The following is a 26,447-nucleotide window of genomic DNA, read 5'->3' on the forward strand; positions in this document are numbered from 1 at the left end:
ACAGGCAAAGTCAGCAATACAGGAAAATCTCATAGCGCTGTTTTCGCAAACATGAATTTCCTGTGAGCTTTTTTGTGCCCCAAAAACACCAGTATGGATGTTGAGAGAGGCAGGCTTCCCTTTTTTTCTGGATGTCAGCTATCAGTCTCGGGAATACAAACACACTCTCTCCCTCCCCCCCACAACTTCCTGGAACATTTCTGCATTATGAAACGTTGCATAAATCTGTTCCCTGTAAGACAAAGCTGAACTAACATCTAACCTAGAAATTTCATTCTCAGTTAGAGTTTTATAGAGCAGTATGAACCCTTACCCGCATAGCAAGCCATTCCCCCTTTGTGTATGAAGGTAACACAGCCAGCTATGCAGTTAGTGGTGTTTCCACACACTCACATCCTAATCTGAATTGTTCCTATCCCAAGCAGTTTAACACAGCAGGAATTAATACAATGCCAGGAAAGATACAGAGCAAAGGCGCATACAATGCAATTAGTTTTCACCCATCTTCAAAGACAATAATATTTCTTCCTTTAAATTGCTCTGTTGTCAAATAGCAACTGTACCACATCATGCAAATGGTCCACCAAGCTCAATATTCAATTTCTGGCTGTATCCAACAGCTGATACTTCTAAGTAAAATGCGTGAACAACTGGGGACACATACATAAAACTCTGCCTAACACGAGGCAGCTCTTCAAGCGGTTCCTACCTAACATGAGGCAGGATCCTGGTAACTTCAAAAAAATGTGTGCATTTTTCCATGACTATTTACCAGTAATTGCCTCTCACTGTTTTCTTGGGGCAAGGAGTTCTGCAGATTAATTCCATATATAGCATTGCCTTCATACACTTTCCTCATCTTTTGATTATACACATTCTTTCCTAAGGTAGAACAAGTGAAGTGTGCACCCCTACATGCTTCTGCTATCAAATATTATTTTTAAAAGCCAAAGTCCTCCTGGTTACTCCTACCAGTCAGCTTTTCTAGTTCATGTTTATACACATATACAAGAACACCTATATAATCACATCAGCATTTCCTCTCTAGGCATCTTGACTGTCTGCATGCTGTTCTGGAAGACACGAGGAGAATCAATTAATTGTGCAAAAACTGTAAGATACTATAACGTAGATAACCAAGATCATGATATTTTCAACTTTTGCTAAACTTTCCTGTAACTGGGATTTTCGCCTACCATTCCACATATATCACATATTTTAGTGAATTCAACAAGTAATATATATGCTTCTTCACATCACAAAGAGATTACTTATAATTGGTTAATGCAAGTTTTTCACTGGTTAATGTACATTTTCCCCAACCAACACACTCCCTTATTTATAATTTTTGTAGAAGAAATTGATGTATGTGCAAGTTTTACCACCTCACTATTCAGGCATTTCCCATGTAGTCAGCTACACTAAGATTAGCATTTTCCATTTTTATCAAGAGAGCGCAAGATCTGGAATAGTCCACACAGCAAGAGCTGATAAGTCGTGACTTATTTTCAGCTTTTAGTCAGCTTTAAGGAAAGTTCTTGAGTCATGCTAAGAGACACACACACATTGCAGCCAGATGAAAGCCAGTTTCACCTGTGCTCTGTGCAGACCAAATATTGTATAACTGCTAACGCTGTGCCAGGCAGGAGCTTATCCTGCCTCTCAGCATGCTCACTGGTGCTGGTTCCACATCGGGCAACACCATCACAAGATTTCTGGCCAACCGACAGCAGGCAGAGGGAGCATGTGTGGGCTTGCACAAACGCTGTATTCTAGTTTAATAAGTGAAAACAGAATCTGATAAGATTGTATTTAGTTCTAAATACACTTTCTGAGCTTGGCAAAAGCTCTGGGCACTTTACCTATTATTTAACATAAAAGGCATTTTGTAAACTTTCACGTTCAAGTAGAATACAAAGCTTGGCTCAATAGATATATTTTAATTCCCAGGACCACAGCAGTAGTGTTTTACAGTTAGTAAGCCCTTCCAGTCCTTTTTTTTTTTTTTTTTTTTTAATATAATTTAGAAGCTGCATCTGTTTGTTACCATTCACCCACTTCACACTTAACCCTTCAAAAACAGTGAACTAATGCTGCTTAGTCCTTCAGACTTTGAGAATTGTTTTCTGGTACCATTTTTTCAATAGCTAAATCTTTGACAGCATTCTGTCTTGGTCCTAATCTTAATTTCTTCCTCAAAAGGATTAAAAGGGTCTTCAGCTTTATAAGAAGAAAAAACCCCTTCAGTCCAAAGACAAACTATGCAAAGTTTTAACACACTGGGCTGTTTATTTCAACACAACCGCTGCCTGAAGTCCATCGTTCATCTGAAATCAGCAATTTATTACCTACTTACTGCATAAGTAGGATTTTTTTTTATTGTTCTTTTTCACTAAATTCTGTGAGTATTGGTTTTATTCTCTCAACAATCTTTAAATTCATTATGGAAGAAATTTCTCTTTGGGAGTGTTATTATTAGTAGCCACAACAAGGTAAGCATCATTTACCTACAGCTCTGAAAGATGACCCTGTTTTAATTACAAGGAAATTAGTCCAAAATTATTTCTCCCCAGCCTTTTTTAGCGCTGTCATTTGTCTCAGAAAGAAAATGGGAATTGGAATGGTAGAAGAATCCTATAAAAGCATTCCTTTATAAGTAAAATGTACTTGGGCTTCATCCAGTTTCTCATCAAAGCAGAAATCATCAAGCTCAGATGTTGCAAGGCTACAAAAATCCCCAAGTCTAAGATAATAGTATGCCCTTCCTCAGTTTCCAGAACTCCTTAGAAAACAATCAAATTGAGTTTAAGTATCACAACTTCATGAGCAAAACCTTGTCTGTGTGGATATACAAAAACTGGTAAACTGGTTTAAATCCAGCAATAGATACCTTAAAAGCAAGCCACTTTTAAAAATATTTATAGATATATTCAATTATTGAAATATCTATTGCAAAGCACTAATTATAAAGATATTACAATAGCTGAAAAGGAAAAACCGAGCCTGGTTGAACACACTTGTCAGCTTCAGTTAGCTGCACTCATTCCTTGGAATAGTTTTTACCCTGTGCCAGTCTTTGGAATCCCTCTGTTCTGCAAAACAAGAGGAAAAGCTTCTATAAACCACAAATTGTGACAAAAGTACACAGAAGTCAACACTCCTTTCATTTTTAAGCATATTCTCTTAATAAAAAGGCTCAAAGTTGGTTTGTTGGGCAGATTTAATAAATGCTTTGTTTTACAAATATTATGGCTCATTCGTAGGCCTGTGCCAGACTAATACACAACTGATTTCTGAGCTTTTATCAGTTACACATCAATTACAGTTATATCTGCAGTATATAATAAAAGTCCGTTGTCTGACCTGTCAAAAATAATAATTTTTAAAGTCTTTTTAATAGGTCTTGTTTGGGAAATGTAAAATGACAGCACAAGCAAATTGATAGTAGGGGAAAAAAAAAAGGCTATAAAGGAACCTAGAGTAATTAGATTCTATTTGGAGCTTTTCCAAAAAAATTAATTCCTATAAATATTCCCATTGTTGCCTAGGACTTATCTATTCACTTCAATCAAAACGAGTTCACACCCTCTTTCAAGCCCTAGCCACCAAGTAATAATGCTATGAGTAATCTTTGCAGCACACAGTAAATCTTGTGTTGATAAAGGAACTTTAGCCTTGACCTTTGCAACAGAAAGAACAGACAACTACATAAGGCAAACAAAAAAGTCGACAAGTCATGCTAATGATACCATTCATTTACAGCAAATCCCTGGAGGTTCACACATCCTTGAGAGGGGCGATTTTGATTTAAAGAGGTCATTTTGGGAAATTTGTGACAAAACTCAAGGCTCTGTAGCAAATAATTTTGTGAAAGCAACTAAAGAAAAGGTTGACCATTTCCACACAGTATAATTTTCATTTTGATACGAGAAACCACCATTCAACCAAACCCGCCCCCCAATAGCCCAAGGTTAGTAACAAAGCCTACCCAGCCTGGAGGTCATCCGATAGATTTTAAAATTGATCTTTTGTACGCGATCAGATTACTGAAATCTGCACAGCACTATTAAGGATTGCTCAATAAAATAACTGCTCCATTTCTCTGTCTCAGGAAAGGTCATTTCTTGGTTAAGGAATAACTAACGGGAGGATGCTAGATTTTTGAAGTCGTATGAAAAGAGACTTCTTTTTTTGAGAGCAAGTGTTTTACACACATTTATTAATCCTCAAGTCTCTACACAAATGTGTAAATAATATATTCAGTTTGTAGACACAGGAGAAAGTGAGATCAATCAGTTACCACCTGGATTTTCAAAACATTCGTTAATTTTTAATGCAAAATTTGAAACAGCTAGAGACACTTTTTCTGAAGACCTGAAACTGTTTCAGTGGCAATTATATCAACACAATTTGCTATCTCCGAAAGTCAGGTCCCACAGACCTCAAGTTGGGTATCTGTCAAAATATGAGATACATAAAGAGAGTGGACATTTCTGACTTCTTCTGTACACATTCATTCCCAAGTCCCATGGGAAATCAGGAGAGGCGAGCGTATCACTTAAGAACTCCAAAGCCTGCTTCTCCTCTTTAACTCAGAGACAACTGAAAACAGCATGTCAGGTATTTGCCATTTTAACTGATGTGACTGGCAGAGATTTTTGCAGATGGACAGACACATTACGTAGATCTCTGGCCTGCGAAGACCACCTTGGGGAAACAGGACAAATATGCATAACTGTGACACAGGCTAATTCACCCATTAAACTATTTATTTACACCTGCCCATCTCCCAGACTTGGTTTCTACCAGAAAGGATGGAAGTGGGAAAACATGCATATTGCCAAAAGTCATCGGTTGTTTTTCCAAATGTCACTCCCTGCCAGACCACGGCTGAGTCATGACAAGTGGGGATGTGACAGCACAGATTTCTGTTTCTAAAATTCTTTTCCCAGTTCCTAAATTGACCCTGGCAGCTCAATGAGAAATGCAGCAAAGCTCTTAAGATTTTCAAACTTATCCTGCTCTGCAAGCATCTAAAGAGTCTATTTACAATATTATTTACTTCTCTTTTCTCTGTTTAATTAGAAGCACTCTAGGTTTGCCAGAATTCCTTCAGCTCACTTTAGACACTAGACAAGTCTGAAATCAAAATGAATGATTTTATAGCACAAGGCAAAGTTGTTGACAGTGGATTTGGAAACAGAAGCAGAATCTGAGCATAAATTAACCCCTGAACTTAGAAGAACCGTAACTAAAACTAAGCTTTTCCTTGAGCTGATATTTCAGATTGTTCTGATGGGGCCGCAGAAGCCAAGAAAATTTAGCTGCAGCCTCTCTCGAGGCTATTACATGCTAGATAGGACCCTGTTCCAAATCCTCACTACTCCAACTATGTTTTTGAGATATGTTGTCTCACTGTTTGCAGGCAAACGTTTAGTACAGTTAATGGGCCTCCACTTTTCCCTCTTCTATTAAATCACCCCATATAAATTTACTGTGCTTCCTGCTTAGATTAGCAATGGGTATTTGTGAAAATGCAAATGAAGTATTCTTTGGTCTGGCACACTGGTTTCTCACAGTAGGCTCACCATCTTGTCTGAGACGTCAACACAATTGCCAACCGATTCCTCCCTTGCCAGGGGGCACGATTTGCATGATGTATTCTCTCATGGCTACAGTATGAATATTTTTTAAACATATATTAGGGAGTATAAACTATGCAGCATTTGATTGGTGGCCACGTTTTAGAGAAACTATGAATAACATTCTTAATACAGCTCTGTCTGACTAGGCTTCTGAGAATCTCAATTTCCTGCTATTTTTAGCAGTTCTAAAGGCTCAAATCAACATAGGTATTTGGCAGCTAAACAATACACGTTTCTGGAGGAGGCAGATACTGATACAAACAGAAACATCCCACCATACACAGCCTGTTTGATTTTAAGTAACTTATTAAAGCTCCAGTCCCACTGTCTGTAATAAGTCTTTCAGCTGGTGACAATAGAAAGTACATATTGCACCTCATGATCTCTTTGCTTTTCCATTTATTACCACTTGCGTTTGAGAAGTTCAAATTATCAGCGATCAGGTAAAGAATACTGCTACTGACCACTGACATACAGATCAGCTTTACATGAAAAAGCTATGATATGTTGCATTTAAACAAAGCTCTTCTATGTGTTTAACTGAATTTTTCTCATTTCTGTCACCCTTAAGACCACTTCCTTTTTTTTTCCAGAAGACAGATCATGATTGACTGCAGATGCCCAGTAACGGGTTTAGCTTTTTCCTGCACCCCTGTTATTTTGTTTCGTGCATACATTTTTTCATTTCCTCCTCTTGCGAACAAGCGATAAATTAAGTAGTCACAACCTTAACCCTATCAATTGTTACAGGACTTTTCAGTTTCACAGTAGTTTAACAAATTGATGCCAGTTCCAACACAAATTGGTCCCTACCCTTAGCCACCTTTCCAACTACTTTTGATGCATGTAATGCCCCACTGTCAAGACAATCCTAGAGCTACACCTCTCCAGCATGTTCCCATTCCCCTTCTTACACAATGAATACAAGCCCATTATGAGAAAATAATCATGAAAATTAATTTCATTCCAAAATGACAAACTGTGCCCCACTCAAATTATTTTGCAGATTTAAATTTCTCCTGTTCCATAATAGCATATGAGAATAAATGAAACAGTTCACAGACCCATTAATTGCTAACACATTGTTTAGAGCAGGAAGCAAATGCAGTAAGCACTAGGTTTTCAATGCATCTTGCCAGCAGGGTAAAAGCAGCCTTATTTTATAGATGATGGCAATTACATTGCAAAAAGAATATATATTATTTTTTAAATTGAAAACCCTCTATCAAGGCCTACATTTCCTAGTTGTTAGCCTCCTATTTAATTCATGAAACCTGACCTTCCTAATTCAAAAATCTTACCTGGCATCTCCTTTTGAAAGGTTGGTGTTTACAGGATGAAGAATAACCTTGTTTGCATCCACATCCACCACACATTTTGTATGCAGATCAAGCTCTATAAAGAAATGAGAAAGTGTCAAGTGTTGCTCCTAAAGCACTAGGATTATGTACACCATTACTTCCTCCAGACACCAAATTTATTCATGCAGTCTGACAGCCACCCATCAGCTAGAGAATAGAAACAGGACTATTGCCAAATTCCACTTCTAGAGATATTCTGATGGGATGGATCCTGTCCAGCTTTAAAGCATGCACTCTTTTCAAAACAAGAAAGAGCACTTAGGTTTTACTGAAGGACAATCAGCATATACAAGGCAGTATGAAATTTCTTCTGGGGAAAGAACCATTAGGCATGGTACCACTTTGACAGCTCTTCTTATTGCTCTCTCAATGCCTCACACACTTGGAGGGAAAGCTGCCCCTACCATCTGCAGCACATTTTCCCCGGCCACTGTTGTGATACTGCAGCATGCCATGCCAGCTGTCAGTCCTGGGGCACCTGCTTGAAGAAATTCAAGTCCCATCAAAAATAATTTAGGTGCGAGCGTGTAGAAAAGGGCTTATCCTTCCCCACAGGCCCCCAGTCAGCTGGAAAGCCCTCCTCCAAGTGACGCTAAGCAATGGGATATATACTATGAGTAGTAAGAATATTTGGAATGTATAAGAATTCTCAGCCATAGAGGCGGGGGAAACAAAATAAAAGCTTCAGTTAGCACTGACAACCATCCAAGGTATCCACCCAATGACAAATGGAGTTAGATATAAAAAAAAGCACACAGCCACTTGTAATCAAAGTCACTGCCTACAGACATAGGGGCCTGGACATAAACAAGTCCAGTCCTATGTTCTTACACTCCAATGCTGAACCTGGAAAGTGCACCCAAGTGCCGATACCTATAAACATGATACATTAATCACACCCAGCAGGCACTCTGCAACGCCCTCACATGCTGTGATGACAAGGGTCTACACTGCGTAACCTCCATATGGGGTTCAACACCTCAGCTGAATCACCAAAATATGCTCCTGTCTAATCGAGTTAATTATAATCCTCATCCTCCTTCATCTCTGCTCTTTCCTTCTTTGTCACCTGCACTTGCTCTTTTACCTTACAGCACCTTATAAACTCAGACTGAAAATCTCTCAGGCAAAGACCACAGATCTTAATTATTGCACAGCACCTTGCAGACTTCTTGCTACTGTTAAATAGCATAAGAGGAAGTTTCTTTCATTGACATTTTTCAAAAGAAATGTTATAGCCTTTTGCTATTTGAAACAAAGCAAGCCAAAGCTCAAGATTACTGGTTATAGCAGGCAGTCACATGAAACTGAAATCCTTCTGAACAAAACTACTCCTCTGTTATTAAACTGTGCTTTTGTAGAAGGAAGAGACAGACAAGTTTCAGAAGCTAGTGTTTATTTTAATTTCTCTCCACACCCTGAAAGCCAATTTACCTATCATTAATATGCAATACATGCTTGCTTAGATGAAATTATATTCTTCATACATCCCATATCCGACTAGTCACTTTATCTTGGTCTGGCAGGTTAGCGATTAACATTCTGTACTGCAGTGACCTGCTTTTGCTCAACTACTGAAGGAGGTTTTTACATGCTACCTCCCTTATGCAAAGCATAAGGTATGTACGCTCTGTATATAAGCAGTATGGTCTCTATCACGTTTTTTAATCCATCTCTTGAGGGAGAATGCTGATGATAAGTTTTGCATCTATGACTGCCCAGTGAACTCAAGGTCTTGCTAGTATGTATTAAACCTCTCTTTGTGAAATACCCTTAAGAAAGGACACAGACAGGATACAAGAGTTCCTAAAGGTCACACGTCCTCACAGGAAAAGAAGAAAGATTCAAAGCCAATTTGTCACGTACAACACAGTTTGTCTGATGATCATCATCACAAAGGTAACGTTAAAATCCCTCACCTAGGCATCCTGCAGACAGGGGACAGCACGGTTTCAGAAGATGTGGCGAGCCAACCTAACAGCTATTGCCAAACAGGGAAGTCTCTGTCCTTCCCTCCAGCTGCCTATGCCTGTTGCTCACCTATCACTAATGTGCTCAGCAGACCCCTCTGTAAGTCACTTTAAGTTACTTCAATGGCAGAAGACTACCCAACATAAAAAACAGATGTATTCAGACACACAGAAAGTTACATCAGCCCAGTGAAAGGCCTGAAGAGCATCTAAGGCCATGCAAATGAGTGGGCAGATCTGTACGGGTGGGAAGAGAGGAGGCAGAAGAGTGAGACCTTCTCCCAGCAGAGATGAACTGCTACATGAGCTCATGGTGGCCCATGAAATAAACCCCTAAGAAACAGTTATATTCAGCCTCTAAGCTGGGTTAGGTATCTAGACAGCCTTAAGGCTACTTATCCCAGTTATCTTGGCAAAAGACTCATATGGCAGCTCTCCTTTTAGCTGAAGAAATAGTTTAAATTCTGTTTTAATAGCATATCATACACTTTCTACAAATTCTGGCTCCACTACAAAGTATGTTCTTTGACTGATTTCTGATTTCTTTGATGCTTCCAGTAGGTTGAGAGATGAATCTTATATTAGCCACTACTGAAAATCTTATCATCTTAATTTCCACCTCATTAAGTTTTTAATATTACTAAAGCAGGTTAGCCTTATAGACAAATTACCTTCCTGCTTTTTTGGATATGATCACACATTGACTCTGCCCTTACTTCTACTAGTTTCAGTGTCTCCTAGGTAAGCAGTGTACTCGCTGCCCCTGAACAACAAGCAAAGTTAGGATGCATCAAGATAAGATAAGCACGCACATCCAAAACCACCAATTAGTTCATCTTGTAGTAAGGACTCATCTGTTGAGGCTTGGTATTATTATTTCTTTCAACTATACAGGTTTGTTTTTTTCAGGCAGCACGAAATTTAGGTTAAGTTAAAAGATGACAGAAGCAGCTCACTGTCAAACTTTGGAGATTTATCTCAAATCTTGTAGCTCAACAAGATTTAAAATCTCACCTATTATTATTGCTAACCTGCTTCTACCTTCAGTCATTACCAAGCAAACACAATCAACTACTCATTTGCTTCATCAAATCAAGAAACTAATCAGCTAATTGCTTTTTGAAAAATTAAAACTCAAACTCTCAACATCTCAAGAAACATTTATTGCAGGGAATGAAAGCCTCTTTCATAGTTTCAGAGTAAGAGAGCTGTGACGTCCATAATAAAAGGGTAACACAAATCTTAGTCACTTTTCCACATTTACATTTCATAGCTGTAGAAGTGCTAAGCAAAGCTGGGCTGAGTGCAAGAGTAATTGTTAAGTCACGTGTGTTCAAGATGCTCACAGAGTCTCTCGGATGACTTTATTTTACTTGTCAAACTGGAAGGTGGGGCTTGAAGGAGGCCATTCTCCTTCCCAGTTCCCTTGATTTTTCAACTCCTCACAAAAGTTTTCTAAGACAATAAAAACTGGGATTCAAGCAATGCAGATCTTAGCTGAAACCACACTCGTGTAAATCCTAAATGACTATGCCTTTGATAAAAGCCTTATGGGTGCTGTAAAAAGAATTCACACCACCCATATGCACTTTCGGCTTTTTCATTAGCCTAAGAAATTCAGTGCATTTCAAACAGGGTGGAAAAGTCAGTGAACAAGAGAGAGCAGGAAAAGCAAAACCAGGAGCAGCATATCACCACATGCAATGGTGGGTTCAGCAGGCACTGGTATATTCCCAACAACAGGTAGGAGTTTACATTCCCTTTGTACTTGCAGCCACACCTGTGGTAATCATAAACTCAACATAGCAGATTTTCCACAACAGTGTTAGGAAACACTAGCAAAGGTGCAACTGTAAAATGTACTAAACAGGTTTGGGGCAGAGACAAAGAGCGTATGTAAATCCTGGAGGAAGGGGAGAGAAGTATTTTGGAAAATGTCGGATGTTTTCAACTCTGCGAAACCTCCATCTTCGTTCATGAATCATTTAGGGAACTGTCTTCATAGATTAGCTGCGACTAATGACAACACTGGTTGAATAATGATGTACCGAACTCACTCACTCTACTAGGGTACGGAATCAAACCCAATTGCATCATGTGGAATAATGAAAACATCCAAGCTGCCATGCAGTGATACTGGAGCTTTTTCAGCTACTATCCTAAAAAGTCATCCCACCTTTAAGGTTACTGTATTTCAGAACCAAACCCAAATGATCCTAATAGATAGCTTTTACAGAGCAGTTCAAAATAATCTTAAAATGAAAGATGATACAGTAAATAAATTTGTCTGTAATTTATTAAACTAGTGGTTGAGACGATGGCATCATAACGGCTTTTAGTACAACAGCCACGGCAGCTGACAAGTCTGTTACAACTTACTTGACCTTCCATATTTTCTTCTTTATATAGTCTATTTTTTCACATTGTATAAGATGAATTAAGTGAAAGCATTTCCCAATTCATCAAGAGCCTTTATTTCCGTATAAATTTTTCCATCAGATTTCAATTTAAGAAACTAGTTTCTGATGGTTGACAGTTTTTCAGCCCTTTCAAATACCATTTGATCCTAAACCCCACTGAAACAAAGGTGTGAACCTGGTGTTATGACACAGGTTGAATAAAATTTGTGACAGATTCCTCCTGGTCTCACTACCAGGTTTAGGGCAGCTGCACCTGCACTGACACCTAAGGACCCCTTGGAGACAGGACATTAGGCTTGATAGTTGCACCGGGAACCAGCACGGCTGCTTTTGTAGAGTTTCAGAAAAGCTAACTGAAGTATAAAAAATAAAATGTGAAAGGTTTAAAGTGCATGTACTAAGCTCATAAGCCAAAATTGGCCCCAGATACAAAAGCTCAGAATAATCTCCTATAAAGACGGAGACGATAGAAATTTTATATTTTAAATTGCCAGTAGATTTTCAAGAGATTAACATTCCCTTGAAGGTTAGAACTGGAATGTTTTGGCCTGAGCCTTCAGGTTGTATTGAATAAGAAATTACAGTTGGTTTCTTGTACCTTTCTTGGTCCGAAAAAGCAAACAGCAATAACACTGATAAATGTTTAAATAGTAACTTAAAAATATTTAAAAGTTTATTTATCACACAAATTAAATGAATGCCAACTAAAAAAACCAGAGGCTGTTGGGTCTTTTTGGTTTGGTTTTGGGGGCTTTTTTGTTTGTTTGAAAAAGAAATCTGAAAGCAAGTTCAAACACAACAGGTCCTCAAGTTTCCCTGCCAATATTTGTTGCCTTTGAGTGACATTTCTCTCTGACCTTTGCTATGTAGAAGCCAACACAAAGGAAAAACTAACTGACTATATGAGAGACCGTAAAAGTAACTTACATCTAAATGACAATGCTAAGAGCTTAAATGCAAAAAAATAGTTACTGTAATAGCACTTTTAGGGCATTAATTATAAGACATAGTGTCTGATACATTCTGGACAAAAATACAGTAATTTGACTTGTCCCTGAAGTCTACCAACATGAAGTCTATGCAGGCATCTTTCAAGCTTCTCTGCTATATATATATATATGAACTGCGCAAACATAATTCATGAAATTTTCAGTTTGCAGCAATTAAAGATCATTAAATATGTATGAGTGCATCTGGAAGAGCACACAATACTATCTAATCTTGATGATGGGTGTAAGTCGACTCAAACTCATGAGTACACTGAAGGCAAGCAAACTCTCCTCACATGTTAACACTACATTGTCCAAATGGTAAAAAATTTATTCTATCTTCTGCTGTTTAATTTTCTGCAAGAAAAGAGCTTGCCAAACGGCTTTGGTAAAGGCCCTCTGTGTATCCGGACATTAACCTCACTCACAGTCAGTTCTGCTGCTGCATGCACTGCTTGGCTCACGGAGACTAAGTAAATAAATCAGTCTGGTGACTTTCTGATGCAGCAAAGAGCTCTGAGGAAGTTCAACACACAACTCCGTGCTGCTGCTTTGTTTCAGGCTTCAGAGTTAACAGGAACGAAATGCGATAGTGTTTGCTCTGCCACCAACCACCCAAAAGCCAAGGCAGAACTATTCACAGTGTGTATCTGATCTTCTGTTGACTTCAGGAGGAGCAAGCAAACGTGAAACCAGAGCAGCAAGGTAATCTCATACTGCACTTTAGGCTAGCTCTAAAGATGTAATTAGCACAAGAATTGTTTGCCTTTGTGGCATCCACATTGGACTGAGTGGTAGTCTCACCAGAGACTTTGGCTGCGGGGAGTAAGCTTGTAACACCTCAGGAGTTCTTAAAATACAATTGCCTCACTGAGGAACGCAAGATGAAACACTAACTCTACATGCTTTACCCATTTGTCACTGTACCTCTAGGTTAATCCTGCTCATACCACGCACACTATTTCATAGGTTATCAACAATCACCAGGAAATATTAAAAACTCTAGGCACTCATGTATGACAGATAATGGCAAAGAAAAGTCTTGTGTTTTGCTTATTGCCATCAGGATACAGCAGGTGCCATTTCATTTACTCTAATACCATCATTAATTTTCTAAGACTGCTTGCACGAACTCCAATTTATAGATAAATTGTTTCTGTTCTAATCTCCAGTGGAAAAACAAAACAAAACCAAACCAAACCAAAACCCAAACAAAAACACAAGAACAACTCCTGCTTCCTCCCCAAAACATTTCAAGTTGGAATGCTGGAAATGCAACCTTCTCCAAAGAGTAGGAGGACATAAAATTAGCACCTAACACCGTGGTCAGAAGCTTGCACAGATACAGACGCAAATTCCTTCTTTACAAGCACTGGAGACAGAATCTTTACCATCAAAGCACAAAAAGATCCCTGTTTGAACACAGAACCTAGTCTGGATGAATACACACATTAACATAATAGATGCCTTCAAATACACATTCAGGTAAATTAGATACTCAAACTGGAAGATATAGGTTTTACACCACAATCCTACAAACAGTTTAATCTGGCAGCATTGCCAGCATACAGGCTGTGGTCCCATACTGCTTAAACCTAACCTGGCACACCCACACCACCACTCCCCACCTGAGCTGTGAAATGCCACCACCCACCCTTGTGCCAGCACCAGTACTTCTATTGCTCCTCAATAAATGCATTCAAAGCACTAAACACAATTTTTTGCAGTTAGTTTCCTGCCCTTCTTGTTCAAACAGAAAAGTATTAACCCAAGTGAGATGTAGCAACACAACAGCAGTAGTTTTGACTGGCTTCAGCCATACCCCTGAGCAAAAGTCACATTCTTTTAGTACTGACAAAACATGTTGTATTTTAATTAACACTACACTGAATCGATTCAAAGGCACAGGGAAACACAAGGACTTAAACATACTTATGGGATGCCTGTACACCAGCATCACCTGAAAACAAAATATTCAGTAAGACAAATCTTAATTAAAAAGCCTCCAGCTGTCTTGCTTTGCTTCATGGTATGGCTTGAGCTTTGCACAGCATTTACCCGAAATATAACAAACATCTGCTAAGTGAATTCAGTGATCAAACACTGACAATATTCAAAAAGGAAATCCACTGCAACTCTAAAATACAACAGCAAAAGAACTTACTGATTGTTATCAAAAACCCATCTGAAAAAAGCAGTGCACTAGGAAATACTTTAGTGAATGACAAAACCAAGAAAACAGAAGACTAAGAGTCTTTATCTAACAAAACAGTACTGAATTATTTAATTCATAATAGCATGCTAACCAAGATCCCAGTTTGCAAAGTAGAAAGCATGCAAAAAAAGAAGTCACTATTGCTACCTAGCAGAGCCTACAACTTTAGGCTGCAAGTGTGGTGACACAGTAGCAGTTTTACAAAGCATGACTTCCAAACACAGTTTGTAGGATTGAGGTCTAATTTGAAGCAAGATGCAGAAAAGTAACCTAGATGCAAAAAAACCCAAGAAACCCAAGTACAATTACGAATCCTTCCCCTCACTGCTAAAAATTAGTACTATAAACTTAGTTTATAGATTATCACTTCGCATAAGAATGAAGCAGGACCCTCAACACTATCACCTTGAAATGTGAGTACTATGAATAACCAACCATTTGACATAGAAATCCCTTCAACATGCACGCAAGGAACCTATTATACTTTTATGAGCTGTATAAATTAGTAATAGTTAAACATACCACTTTTATTAACCTAATAAACCCTTGCCTTAAGAAATTCATAATTCAAACACTAAAGACAACCACCACCACCACAAGTAAACACTAAGAATATTTCAAAGCTTAAATTTCAACAATTGTAACCATCTGACAGGTTTGCAATTTTAAGCCTTTCGGTGCAGAGGGAAGGAAAGAACATTACTCGTGATCCTGAAGAAAACAAATACTTGCTTCAGGTCCAAAGCCCCAGAACTTCATACAAATACTACTTAGAACAAAGTGCATATTGGAGAACTTCCAAGAAAGCCGCCTCTTGCCTCAAAGCCTATTAAAAAAGCAAAGCCACAGAAGTCTTACAACTGGATGACTCTTCAGAAAATCAGTTACACAAATTCTTAAATTTAACATTAAATAGGTAAGAAGAATACTAGGCTTCACATCACTGTTTGTTTCTATAAATTCTAGGAGCACCAGAAATACTGCAAAGAGGTATCAGTTGTTTAGAACCGACCAAAACATCTGGACTGCGACAAATAATCTGCTCAAAAAAAAAAAAAAAAATCAATTCCAGGGCATTTTGTTTCAGGGAGAAAAAGACATTGATCTTTTAGGCTAGACTTACATGGATTTAGGTATCACTCACTAAATAAGAGGATGCTTTAATAGCTGCAAAGCGGTTCTTACAGAGAGGAGGTATGCCCCAATTGCCAAGCTACATGCCAAGGGCATGGGGTTCAGGTCCCTCTTCTCTCTGATGAACAGCAAGGACTGATATCAAATGTCCCTGGCTCCTGGATGAGCCTCCTAACAACCAGGCTACAGTCATCCTCTCTAATCCATAACATTTCTAAGTTTATACAGAATAAAATAGCTCTGGTAACAAGACACACTCTCCCATTCTCCCAGATTCATGCAGCTCAGTGTTAGGATATTCTCCAGGAAGGCAGGAGCTTCAAATAGATGTACTGCTCTAAATCTATAATCTGCCATCATTTTTCCCCCTTTACTTCCACCACTTCTTCCCCACATATATTTTCTGCAGAACTCAGTCCCTAGCTGGAAACAGCTTGAAGACCACGACGTGCACAAACTCAGGGCTGAACATAGCTAGAATATATGCCAGGAGGAAGAGGTGCATTATTCATCCTTGGCGATTCAAAACTTGACTGAATGAGGCCCTGTGCAACCTTATCAAATTTTTACCTGCTCTGAGCAGCAAGTTGGACTAGAGACCTTCAGAGGTCCCTTCCAACCTGAATTATTGTATAATCCCAGGAGTAAAGAACACTACACAGTCAGAAGATGTCTGGGTCACAGCCAAGGAAATGACCTATGACAGGAAAGGGACATGAGCAAGAGGAAAGCCTATGTCTATCACTGAAACAAAGCACCACCTTTCAGCTCCTTTCCATCCCAGCTCCCACCAACTCCTCCACACTGTCACTCAATCTCTGCCAAGCAATTCTCCACAAGGATGGGTCCCTCCTCAGTTTTGAGGACTGCTACCTGAAATTTAACAAAATGCAGATTTTGGTCAAAATATCCTCGATTGCCCTAACCCACCAGACTGTAACGACATCAACTCCGTCTCCTCCGTTTTGGATGTGGGACTCGAGAGCTCTTGTGAACTCAGTTTGACATTCCCCTGCTTTCATTTTAAAAGGTATGGAAATACTGTATTCAATACTTTAACCTTCTTTTTTTCTTATTTACTGAAAGGAATTAAACAGTTATTTTGTTTCAGATCACGTAGAAGATAAAGGGCTACCCCCCCCCTCCCTTTTTGCTTCAGCTATTAAACTGACTTCTCTTGATTCCCTTTCCCCAAAAGGAATTATTGGCACGCTTCTGTGAGAATGAGGGGAAAAAAAGCCACCCTACACATTTCTTGGATTTTTGCCTTCTTCACCTTCCCATTCCTTGGCTGAAGTTGCCTTTTCGTACTTGCTTCCTCATCATCTAGAGCAAGTTTTTCTAATTAAGACAAGTAATAAACATTTAAACAGATGCCCAGACCACAGTCTCATTAACATAACCCTTAGGCAAGTTTCGTTGAGGGGAAGAAAAAAAAAAAAAACAAAAAACACCAACCCAACAAAAAAAAAATCTTCTCTTGTCAATTCGCCCTTCCTCTTCCATGTTTTACTGTTTGTTTTTGTTTCTTTTGTCCTTAGACTGCCTCTGTCATCTGGTGAACTCTGTCCCACTCAATCACCGAGGGGTACGAAGAGGAGTTACAGAGCCGAGGGCTGAATTAGCACAGAAAGAGGGGGATTTTCCCCCAGAAAGCAGGAAGAAGGAAGAGCTCTCCCAGCGGGGAACAGGGCACAGCCCGGCTGTAAAGCAGGTGCAAGAGGTGTGGAGAAGGGGAGGCGAAAAAAAAAAAAAAAAAGCAGCCATAAACCAGGGCGAGTTTAGGAAAAAGATGTCAGGAGAGGGGAACGAAGACAGCTGCTTGGCGAGAGCTGCTCGGCTTCGCCCCCAAACCTCCCTGTACCTACACGGGTGCACAATAAATCAATATACACATCCACACCCCCCCTACCGACACATACACCTATAAACACGCCCCCGCGCCGGGTCGCACACACCTATACACCCACGGGCAGGCACCCCTGTCCCTACAGACACCTGTGGGGACAGGCACCCCCCGGCCTCCCGCCCCGCTCTGCCCCTCAGGCCCGCTCCCCTCACACACCGCCACACGCCACAGACACCCGCCGCGGGAGCGCGGGAGGGTCGCTGAGGGAGGAGGCTCTCACCTCGCCGGTTCATGGGGCGGACGCGCACCGCCACCTTGACTTTGGAGTCCCCCATCGCGCCTCTCACGACCTCCCCGGCTCCCTCGTCCCTCCTCGGCTTCCGTCTACGGAGGGACAGACACCCGGCGGCGCGGGGAGGAGCGCGGAGCGGAGCGGGGCGGGCGGGCGGGCGGGGGTGAGACCGGGGGCGGTAAGAAGGAGGCACCGTGCGTGACCAACGTCCGGCCGGACTACAGCTCCCAGCGTGCAGCGCGGCGGCCGGCTGGGAGCGGGGAGGGGCGCGGCGTGGCGCGCTGCAGGATGGGAGCTGTAGTCCCGCCTGCGGCCCCCGCCTGGAGGGGACGCGTTGCATGCTGGGATAGGTAGTCCTCTAGGAGAGAGGCGTTTCGTGAGGGGGTGAGCCCCAAATGGCGCTTGCGGGTTGTGTAGTACCACAGGGCGCTGACGGGGGGTGGGGGGTCTCAGGGTCACGCCAGGTCCTGCCACTCATCCCCCGGGTGAGTGAGCCCCGTCGGGCCCTTTTTTGGGGGGAAACGCTGCGATATTTTGTGTCGAGCGGACGGCAGCATCGCAGGCGAGACCAAAAACCTCACCTCAAGATTTACTCGGGGAGTAGCAAAGCAAGACGGCATTGCTTTGCGGGTCGGTGGGGGTTCCCGTCCGTTGGAAACGACATCACGCTGCATATCACGAACCGTAACCCAACATAGAGACCATGGTTTTTAAGACGATGACCGAGTCTGGCTTCACAGAGCGACCTCTGATACTCTGTCAACACACGGTTATTAACGGGCCCGTTGCGATTTGCTTAGCGAAGGCAGCTCACCGAAAGAGCTCAACAGTAATAATCGGAGACGGTTTGAACAATATTACAATTTATCCCCATTAGACGGCTCGACTGCTCAACCGCAGCTACTGATTGCAAAGACCCAGAACGAAACGGTAATGCACAGATGCAAAAAAACCCCCAAAAACCTCATTTAAATGGTCATGGTTGAAAACCCTTGCAGCTGCTATTTTAGTTCAAAACAAGGATTCTCTCTGTGTTATTTTGAAAGGCCAGATTTCAGCAAGGACAGGAAAAAAAAACAAATTCAGAATTGTAATCCTTTGGCCCTTCAACATTGAACGAGGTTTTCTGACAGAAATAAATAAATCACACGTTTCCAAGTGGCTTTGAGATAAGATTTCAGAAGGTAGCACTTCTTGCCCAGAAGAATTGCACTCAATATCTATCATTTCATGCCTGCCTGACCTGAAGAATATCTTGTCAAGGCAGAGAGAAAATTAAGTTGGCATTTAAGTAACACTGGGATTAATGTCCATGTTCTTAAGAGCATTTCCCAAGCGAGCATGAGGGTTAAGAAGATGACTTGAAGTTAAAAAAAAAATTAAATAACAGAAGGTCAGACCAAGCAGGGTGGCAAAAGCTTGAAACAAAAATTGAGTTTTTGCCTGTAGCAGCAGAAAGCATCAGCTCCTCGGCATGCCGCGCTCACGATTTAGCCCTGCAGCCCCGTGCTGCGGAGGTTTCGTGTTGGGAGAGGGGACAACCCGCTTTCAGCCTGCACAGTTGGTTCTTGCACTTGTGAACTTGAGGATCCAATTACAGGATGAAACCCGGCTTTGAACTTGTGGTATTTTCCAGCTGGGGCCTCAGCAAACCGCACCAACGTTTTCTGAAACTGAGCACTTCTCGATGGAGATAAATATAAGCATGGCTTTACAGCTGGGCACGATGAGCAGCAAGTGGAGGGTGGGGGTTTTTTTTACATCAGGTTGAGTCACCTGGAATCTAATTTAAATAAATGGGATGAAATCCGCCAGATGTGCATACTGCTGGGGATAGCAGGTGTCACCCAAATCCAGTTGTTCCTCCTGTATCTTCTCCTCTGGTGTTAGTTATAATTGTTCTCTCTATTACATGTAAAATCAAACAGTAAGTCTTTTGGGGAAAGGATTACATATCACCTTTTTATTTGTTAGAAAGAGGTGCCAGCGTGTTTTAAGTGCCATGCACATGGACAATAACAGATGCAAGCATACAATTCTTGCAAGCTTTGCTCCAGTTTTCTACTTGGAATGAAGAATTTATTTTAAAATCTGAAAAATCACCCTTTAGCCTTCCTTCAGTTCTAACTGGCAAAGAGAAACCAGATTTGCACCTAATGGTTTCTACGTTCTGCTAACTTCTTCAAAGACGGAGACATCCTTAGAGCCCAAAGAACCATCCTCAGCTTCCACGTTGGATTTTATCGGGGCTCTGGGAAGGCATGCGGGAGCAATAACTTCTCATGGCTCTCTGAAGTCCTGCCCCTGGACTTTTCCTTTATGCAAGCCCCTGCCTCCTGCAATGAATTACAGTAATGCAACTTATCTTGCACTGGCACAAGCTACCTCAGTGTAATTACCCCATTGTGAATTCCTCGACAAGCCCTTTCCCTGGCTCAGTGTTTCACAATCTGTGGGAAGCATCTCCCCGGAGGGGCACAGCTTGGAGGGAGGATATTGTTTCCATTCACAGCACTGGAACATGCTAATTATGCTGGGAGGAAAGGGGGGGGGGGGGGGTAGGTGGCAGCTTTCACTTGGGAGGGACAGGCTAGGCAAATAGTTTGTGAAACGCCAACTTAACCCCATCTTGTAGGGAATTGTCTCCAGCTCTTTTCCCCCTTCCTAGTTACTGTAATGAGGGGCTGACTTCCAGGATTAGCTCTGGCTATTTAAATGCTAATTTAATTAACAAAACATCCGGGGGGGGGGGGGGGGAAGGCATTACTTGTCCCTCCCATTCATTTATCGAGTTTCTGAATGCAACACTATTTTCATCAGATTGAGGAGCCACAGTTATTGCTATACTCACCTGGTCATAGCAGGGATTAAACCAGCGATGTGCAAGAGAGAAAAACAGGCCCTTCATCTCATTTTTTTATAAGCAACTACATTTGATTGATTTTGTTTAGAAGTAACCAAGTCAAAACGATTTAATGTGTCCCACATAACTGCGGTGTCTGAGGTGTGTGTAACACCAGGCTGCAATGGAAGAAGTTGGCTTTTGTTTTTATCTAGATGATGGTATGAATGGTTTAGATCTCAGGTCATCTAGATAGAATTGTATCTCAGAGCAAGCCAGAAAACATGACAGTCTTTTGGATGTCTTTTCTTCCAAATCATAATAAGCAACAAATCAAGCGTATTTTAAATCCATTTTTTCATTTGTTAGACTGCGTATCAAAAGAGACGCATCAATTATGAATTTACTGTAGACCTAGTTTCTGCCCATAAATCATTCAGGCATTGGAAAACTAAAACAGAGGATCTTGCCAGTGTTTAGTCAGTTGTATGCAAACTCTTAAGTGTCACTGGGGTCCACCTTTGCAAGAAGCTGAGCACCACTGGGACAGTCCCAGTCAGAGACTGGGAGGCATTCAGGGCATCCAGCAGCTCTTTAGCATCTTCAGTGATCAGGTCCTTGGCACAAAAGTATTTGGCGAAACATTTAAAAAATAAGACCTGTTGCTGTTGTACATTTTTCATAGATTTGTGTTTTGTCCAGTCCCTGGGGTAATGAGTTTTATTCTGGTATGCTAATTTTGTCTTCATATTTATCTTGCTTTTCAGTCCGGACATACAAATATATAAATGTAGTAGAAATTTATAGGTACTTACAGGCAAAAACAGAAGACAAATTTATTATAAATTTCTTTCAACTATAATCCAGAAAGAAAGCATCCAGGGAAATTGGTATTAAGAACAGGTCAAGAAATCTGGATAAAACAGAAAATCAATTTCTCCAAATCAGTAGTGTCAAAATTCTGCTTGATATCAAAATTTTGTTTGTTTTTTTTAAAGGAATTGCTGAAATTTCTCATGTAAAGCTTTGTACAAATGTACAGGTTCAGGACACTCACGTTAATTTTAGCAAGGCACATTCTGTGCTCTATTATTTTAATAGGAACTTTCTAAAATCGAAGGATTTATTGTTTCCAGGGTCATTAATAACTGTGAATTTTACTGATCCTGGGATGGACTTTTAAAGGTATTTGAGTGTGGCCTCCTGCCCTCACTGTGAACAGTATCACTGGGCAAATAAATGAGTTCTTGAAGTCTTCTTGCAGTACTAGATTATAACAGAGGAAAGCCTGAAACAAACTCTTTGTAGACAGCCCCCACTTTTTTAAAGTTATTCCAAAGTTCAAAGTCCTGGTCATAAATTTCGTGGCATTATAGGACATAATACTCTTTCCTTTATTACCCAGAGGGAATCCCAAATCGATAGCCAGGCTCTGATCTCTCTGTAAACCCCATACGTGCTCTGATTATGGCAGTGCAATTTCTTATAGCTACACTTTGGCTGGGGTGCTTCTCCCATACAGTGGGATTTCAATACAAATCCATACCTCTGACAGCAACGCAGGGCCAGGTAATAGTAGCAATTTATGTGCTGGTAGGATGAGGCCCCTGAAGAGAATTTTCTCATCTGGTTGACTAAAAATTTTTATTATTCTTATCAGCTGCTCAGTTTGCTGATACAGCGTGTTTCAAAGCAACTGGTTTTACCAGCCGTGTTGCATTTTATTTGAGCGGTTCTCTCCTCAGATAAAGATTTGACACTGGATTTCGTTTGTTTGAAAATAAAATAGGTTTTCTGTCTCTGGAGAAAATGGAAAATCTCTAGAGAACTTGAAAAATACAAAATTAACAGGAGAGTATGTTTAGTGGTTGCAAGACAAGCTTGTAGTCCTAGAAAAGCAAAAAAACCCAACACAATGGCAATCACTGATACTCTGAAGAATGCATATTTAGAGTTGTGTAATGTTTGCAGCATTTATCTCCTAGTATTTCTGAGATACATGATTGGTGAGAGCTGAACTGCCTTGACTTCAAAGGCTCGATTATGTTATAACTTCATCTGCTGAATTATGTTGTTCTTGCTCCACTTCTGCAGAGGAGATGCCTGCAAAAGCCACATTTTTTTTGCTTTTCTGCCCATCCACACTTTCTCTCTTCTTCACCTTCTCTCTCTCCAGAAGCTGTACAGCTTCAAGGCATGTCCTAGTGATCCAGACACCACCAGACACTGGCCAAGCTCCTAATCCAAACCCAGATCTAAATTTTCCAGCTGCACTTACACTAATAATAAAATTTATGTGTTTTGCCTATGTTTAGCAAATAGCACCGCAGGCTAAAATGCCAGCTCCAGATACCCCCAGATTTAATGAGTTGGTGATTTGATGTTGAAACCTGGGAAAGTGTGATAAATGGGGATGCTGCTGTCACCGCTGGGAGCTGCAGAATTTATTGATTAAATAGGATTTTAACAGCGACCAAATATTCCTTTCTGACTCTATAGACAAGAGTGACACCCGGTGGCTAAGGAGCAAAATAAAATCGGGTCTGATTGTAGTGTTCCCCTTTCCTGTCCTTATTTACTCATTTTCTCCTGCTGCTTTTAAAGAAAGCCCTGGGGACAGGGAAGTACTTCTACCCCCTTGCAGCATGGGCACCCATCACCTGGTGGCACCGATTCCCCTGGACCAGCTCTTTTGGGGTGAAACTGGAAGAGCAAGGGGATGCTGGCAACCCTCCCGTGGCTCCTAAAATACTGCAGCCAAGCATGGAGGCACAGTTGTGATCCTGGCACCCTGAATTTGGGCAGAGGATTTCCACTGATCCTGCCGCAACCCTTATGTGGCCCTTCCCAGGGTTTGTCTAGGCTCAGGGCTTGCACTCATTAGGACATGAGATGGGATTTCTTTTAACCACGTTTCATCTAAAATGGTAACAAACTCATTAGCATGGGTTATCAGGGAGAGGTAAATACTGGGGGCGGCTCCTTTTTGCTTTGTCCCTACTGGGTATTGCTTATCATATGCTAAAGATTATGTGACAAAAAGAATGGAACAGCATTTTTGACTGCTTCTGTGGGTGTAACCCTAATACCTTCATCTAGGTGATTATTGATGGGTATTATGAACGGTTAACTACCTCAAGGAAAGTGTTTAAAAAAAAAAAGTAGTAATCTTTGGTGAAAAACGTGCTTTATTTCAACTTTAATTTGGACTTACTAAAAATGAAAATGGAAATGCCTAGGTAATTACATCACTCACTGAGCTGTGGCTTTAATAAATGTCAAGTGTTGGCAGTGTACTTCTAAAAGCTGGTGTCATGGGCATCCGCTGGAAACGTGCCCATCAAACAAACAAACCAGTTTGGCTCCTAAATCGAAAGTCCCTGTGGTATTTCTGTGTGGGTGAGCCTTGATATTAGATGTTCCCTAAGGTATCTATCCATACCTCAAAGTGTTATATAGAGGGAGCTGAGGCTGAGGTCTAAGCATTTTGGTTCAGCTTACTGGGAAAATGAAGTCCACCTCTGACACTGGGACCTTGCTGCTGACTCTGCTTCCAGACCTCTGCTTCACTGCTGCTGCTGATACCTGGATTTAGGAGCTCTCTGATGCTGTTTCTAATTGAAAACATGGAGCAGGGGAGGATTGTTGGAGAGACAAGTCAAGGTAATCTGGTCCCTTACTCGTGGATGGCTGCAAAACTAAGAAAACAAAAATATTTTCTCTTAAAATTTGGGAATGTCTCTCCTGAATGAGAATGGGATGGAAAGGAGTATCATTTTTATGCCAACAAGTTTTTAGAGTTTTCGGAAAGGCAAGGAACCACGTTATTACAAGCAAAGAGCATGAAGGAGAGGTTGTTGCGCAGCACAAGGTCATCGCAACCAGGGGAGCGAGGAGCAGTGTGTAGCTGCCAGAAGGACCAAGCCGCCTCTTCCACCACCCCTCAGCTCAAAGCCCCTTCTCTTTGCAGAGACATCCCTCTTGCACAGAGTTGCGTTGTATAGCATATGGCCTATTGCTTGCCTGGAGGATGTTGTCTCTTAAAAGGCTCTTCCATAGTCAAACAGCTTCACAGCTACAATGTTGCTCCTAATATTCAGGAAATATTGGATCAAAACATTGCATCTGGAGAAAGTGGCTCCAGAATGAAAGTGTCCCCCAGGTTCTTCTGTGACAGGCTGCCCTGTGGCTTTTTCTTCTTAACCATTCCCTTCTCTGCCTCCATCTCTCTTTTCCCTTCATGAAGTACTCTTACTGGTGAAGATGTAGCAAAATGTGAGTTTTCAGAATCATTATCTCAGAAATACACAGCCCTAAGGTCATGCAGAAATCCCTGCTCAGACTCAATACAGAACCTCGGTTCTCCGAGTTTTTCTGTTTCTTTCCCTCCCTTGTGAAATTCAAATAACGAAAAGCCAAATAAAGGCATCAAAATGTAAAGCATCAGGAAGAATCAACCAGTTAACAAGTCCTAAGGCTGATACAGATGTTTCACGACGGATGTGTTTGGGGACTCCCATGGAAATGATGTGCTCAGGGCTTTGCCAGATGCAGCGAGCCTTCACTGCCTCAAATGATTTGAGAGATCTCATGTAACGTTAAACATTTCACTGTACGTGCTCCAAGTGCTAAATCACTGCTAGGCTATGGTCAAATAATGAACTGTCAGTATTAAAAAAATACGGGAAAGCCCACTTGCTAATCAAGAGGTTAGTGGGATCTTTTCCCACTGCCTTCCACGGGAGCTCCTCTACTTTTAGCTTTGCACATCCCTTTTTTGACTGGTTTTCCACTGCTCTCCTGTGTGGGAAATGGCCATCCCTCGCTCTTACTCCCCACAAGTCATTTGAGTTTGCCGGTAATGGTGTACACATACCAGAGGGCAGTACTTGGATTGTAATAGACACCTGCAAGTTGAATATTCACACAAATTAGCTTAACAAATTACCCCACACAAGGGGCACACTTTCATTAATTCACAGCAGAACCAGAAATACTGGAGTGGTTGCTTCTAGACTTGCCAGGGCACACCTAGATTTATCCCATATCAGAATTTGCCTTTAATGATATAGCCTAGAGCCAGGAGAGACCACTGAGGTCTCTGACCCTTCTGCTCTACATAAATCATGAATTTGCACACAGATTCTTTCCCTAAATTTTAATTTCTTTCCATAATTAGAGCTCCTGGTGCTTTATCTCCAGTTTGAGTCAGTTTTGGTTTTTTTCTTCCAGTCTTCAGATCATTCTGCCCTCATGATCTAAATTGTATTTTAAATAGATGAGATCATTTGCTTCCTACTCCATACTTTTTTTCTACAGGGATGCTCTGAAACCTGCTGAAGGATTGGATACGTACTGGAAAGCACCTTCCTCACTTACTTCAGCTCCTAAAAATATAGCAGCCAATTCACATTAGTTATCTACCCTGTCTCTGCAGTTGGGAGAGAGAAGTACCTGAAGGACAATTTTCCTTTCCTAAAATAGGTGTCAAAGATACATGGGATAAATCACCCTTTTGCTGGTGCCAGTCTCTCTCCGGGGCGGGGGGGGATAGGGAGAGTTGACCTGCCTAGGGAAGACTTAGAGGACCTAACTTTTAGTTTGGTAAAGGGAAACAAATCCCATTTCAAACAAGCTGGTGGCCCTTTTCCATTTGTAAGTTGCAAATCTGCAATGTTCTCCCTTGCCGTCTTTCCAAGCGTTGCAGAAATCAGCGGAGCTGCTTTTTGC

At 41.1% G+C, this 26,447-nt stretch overlaps 1 protein-coding gene across 5 annotated transcripts in view; it reads right to left on the reverse strand.

Annotated features, from left to right (window-relative positions):
* Positions 1-18,006, reverse strand: part of KIF13B (kinesin family member 13B) — a 129,654-nt gene extending 111,648 nt beyond the window's left edge. For 4 of the 5 annotated variants that reach the window (XM_030037128.2, XM_030037126.2, XM_030037127.2 and 1 more), the window contains exons 1-2: positions 17,864-18,006; positions 6,947-7,040 (exon numbers count right to left, since the gene is read on the reverse strand). In XM_030037128.2, the coding sequence (XP_029892988.1) occupies positions 6,947-7,040; positions 17,864-17,918 (149 nt within the window). In that variant the 5' untranslated portion in view covers positions 17,919-18,006. Of the gene's footprint in view, positions 1-3,017; positions 3,093-6,946; positions 7,041-17,863 lie in introns of those variants that run through there. The other variant, XM_030037129.2, reaches the window with a different exon arrangement.
* Positions 18,007-26,447: the final 8,441 nt, after the last annotated feature.

This window comes from Aquila chrysaetos, chromosome 15 (assembly GCF_900496995.4).
Source record: "Aquila chrysaetos chrysaetos chromosome 15, bAquChr1.4, whole genome shotgun sequence".
Lineage (NCBI taxonomy): Eukaryota > Metazoa > Chordata > Aves > Accipitriformes > Accipitridae > Aquila > Aquila chrysaetos.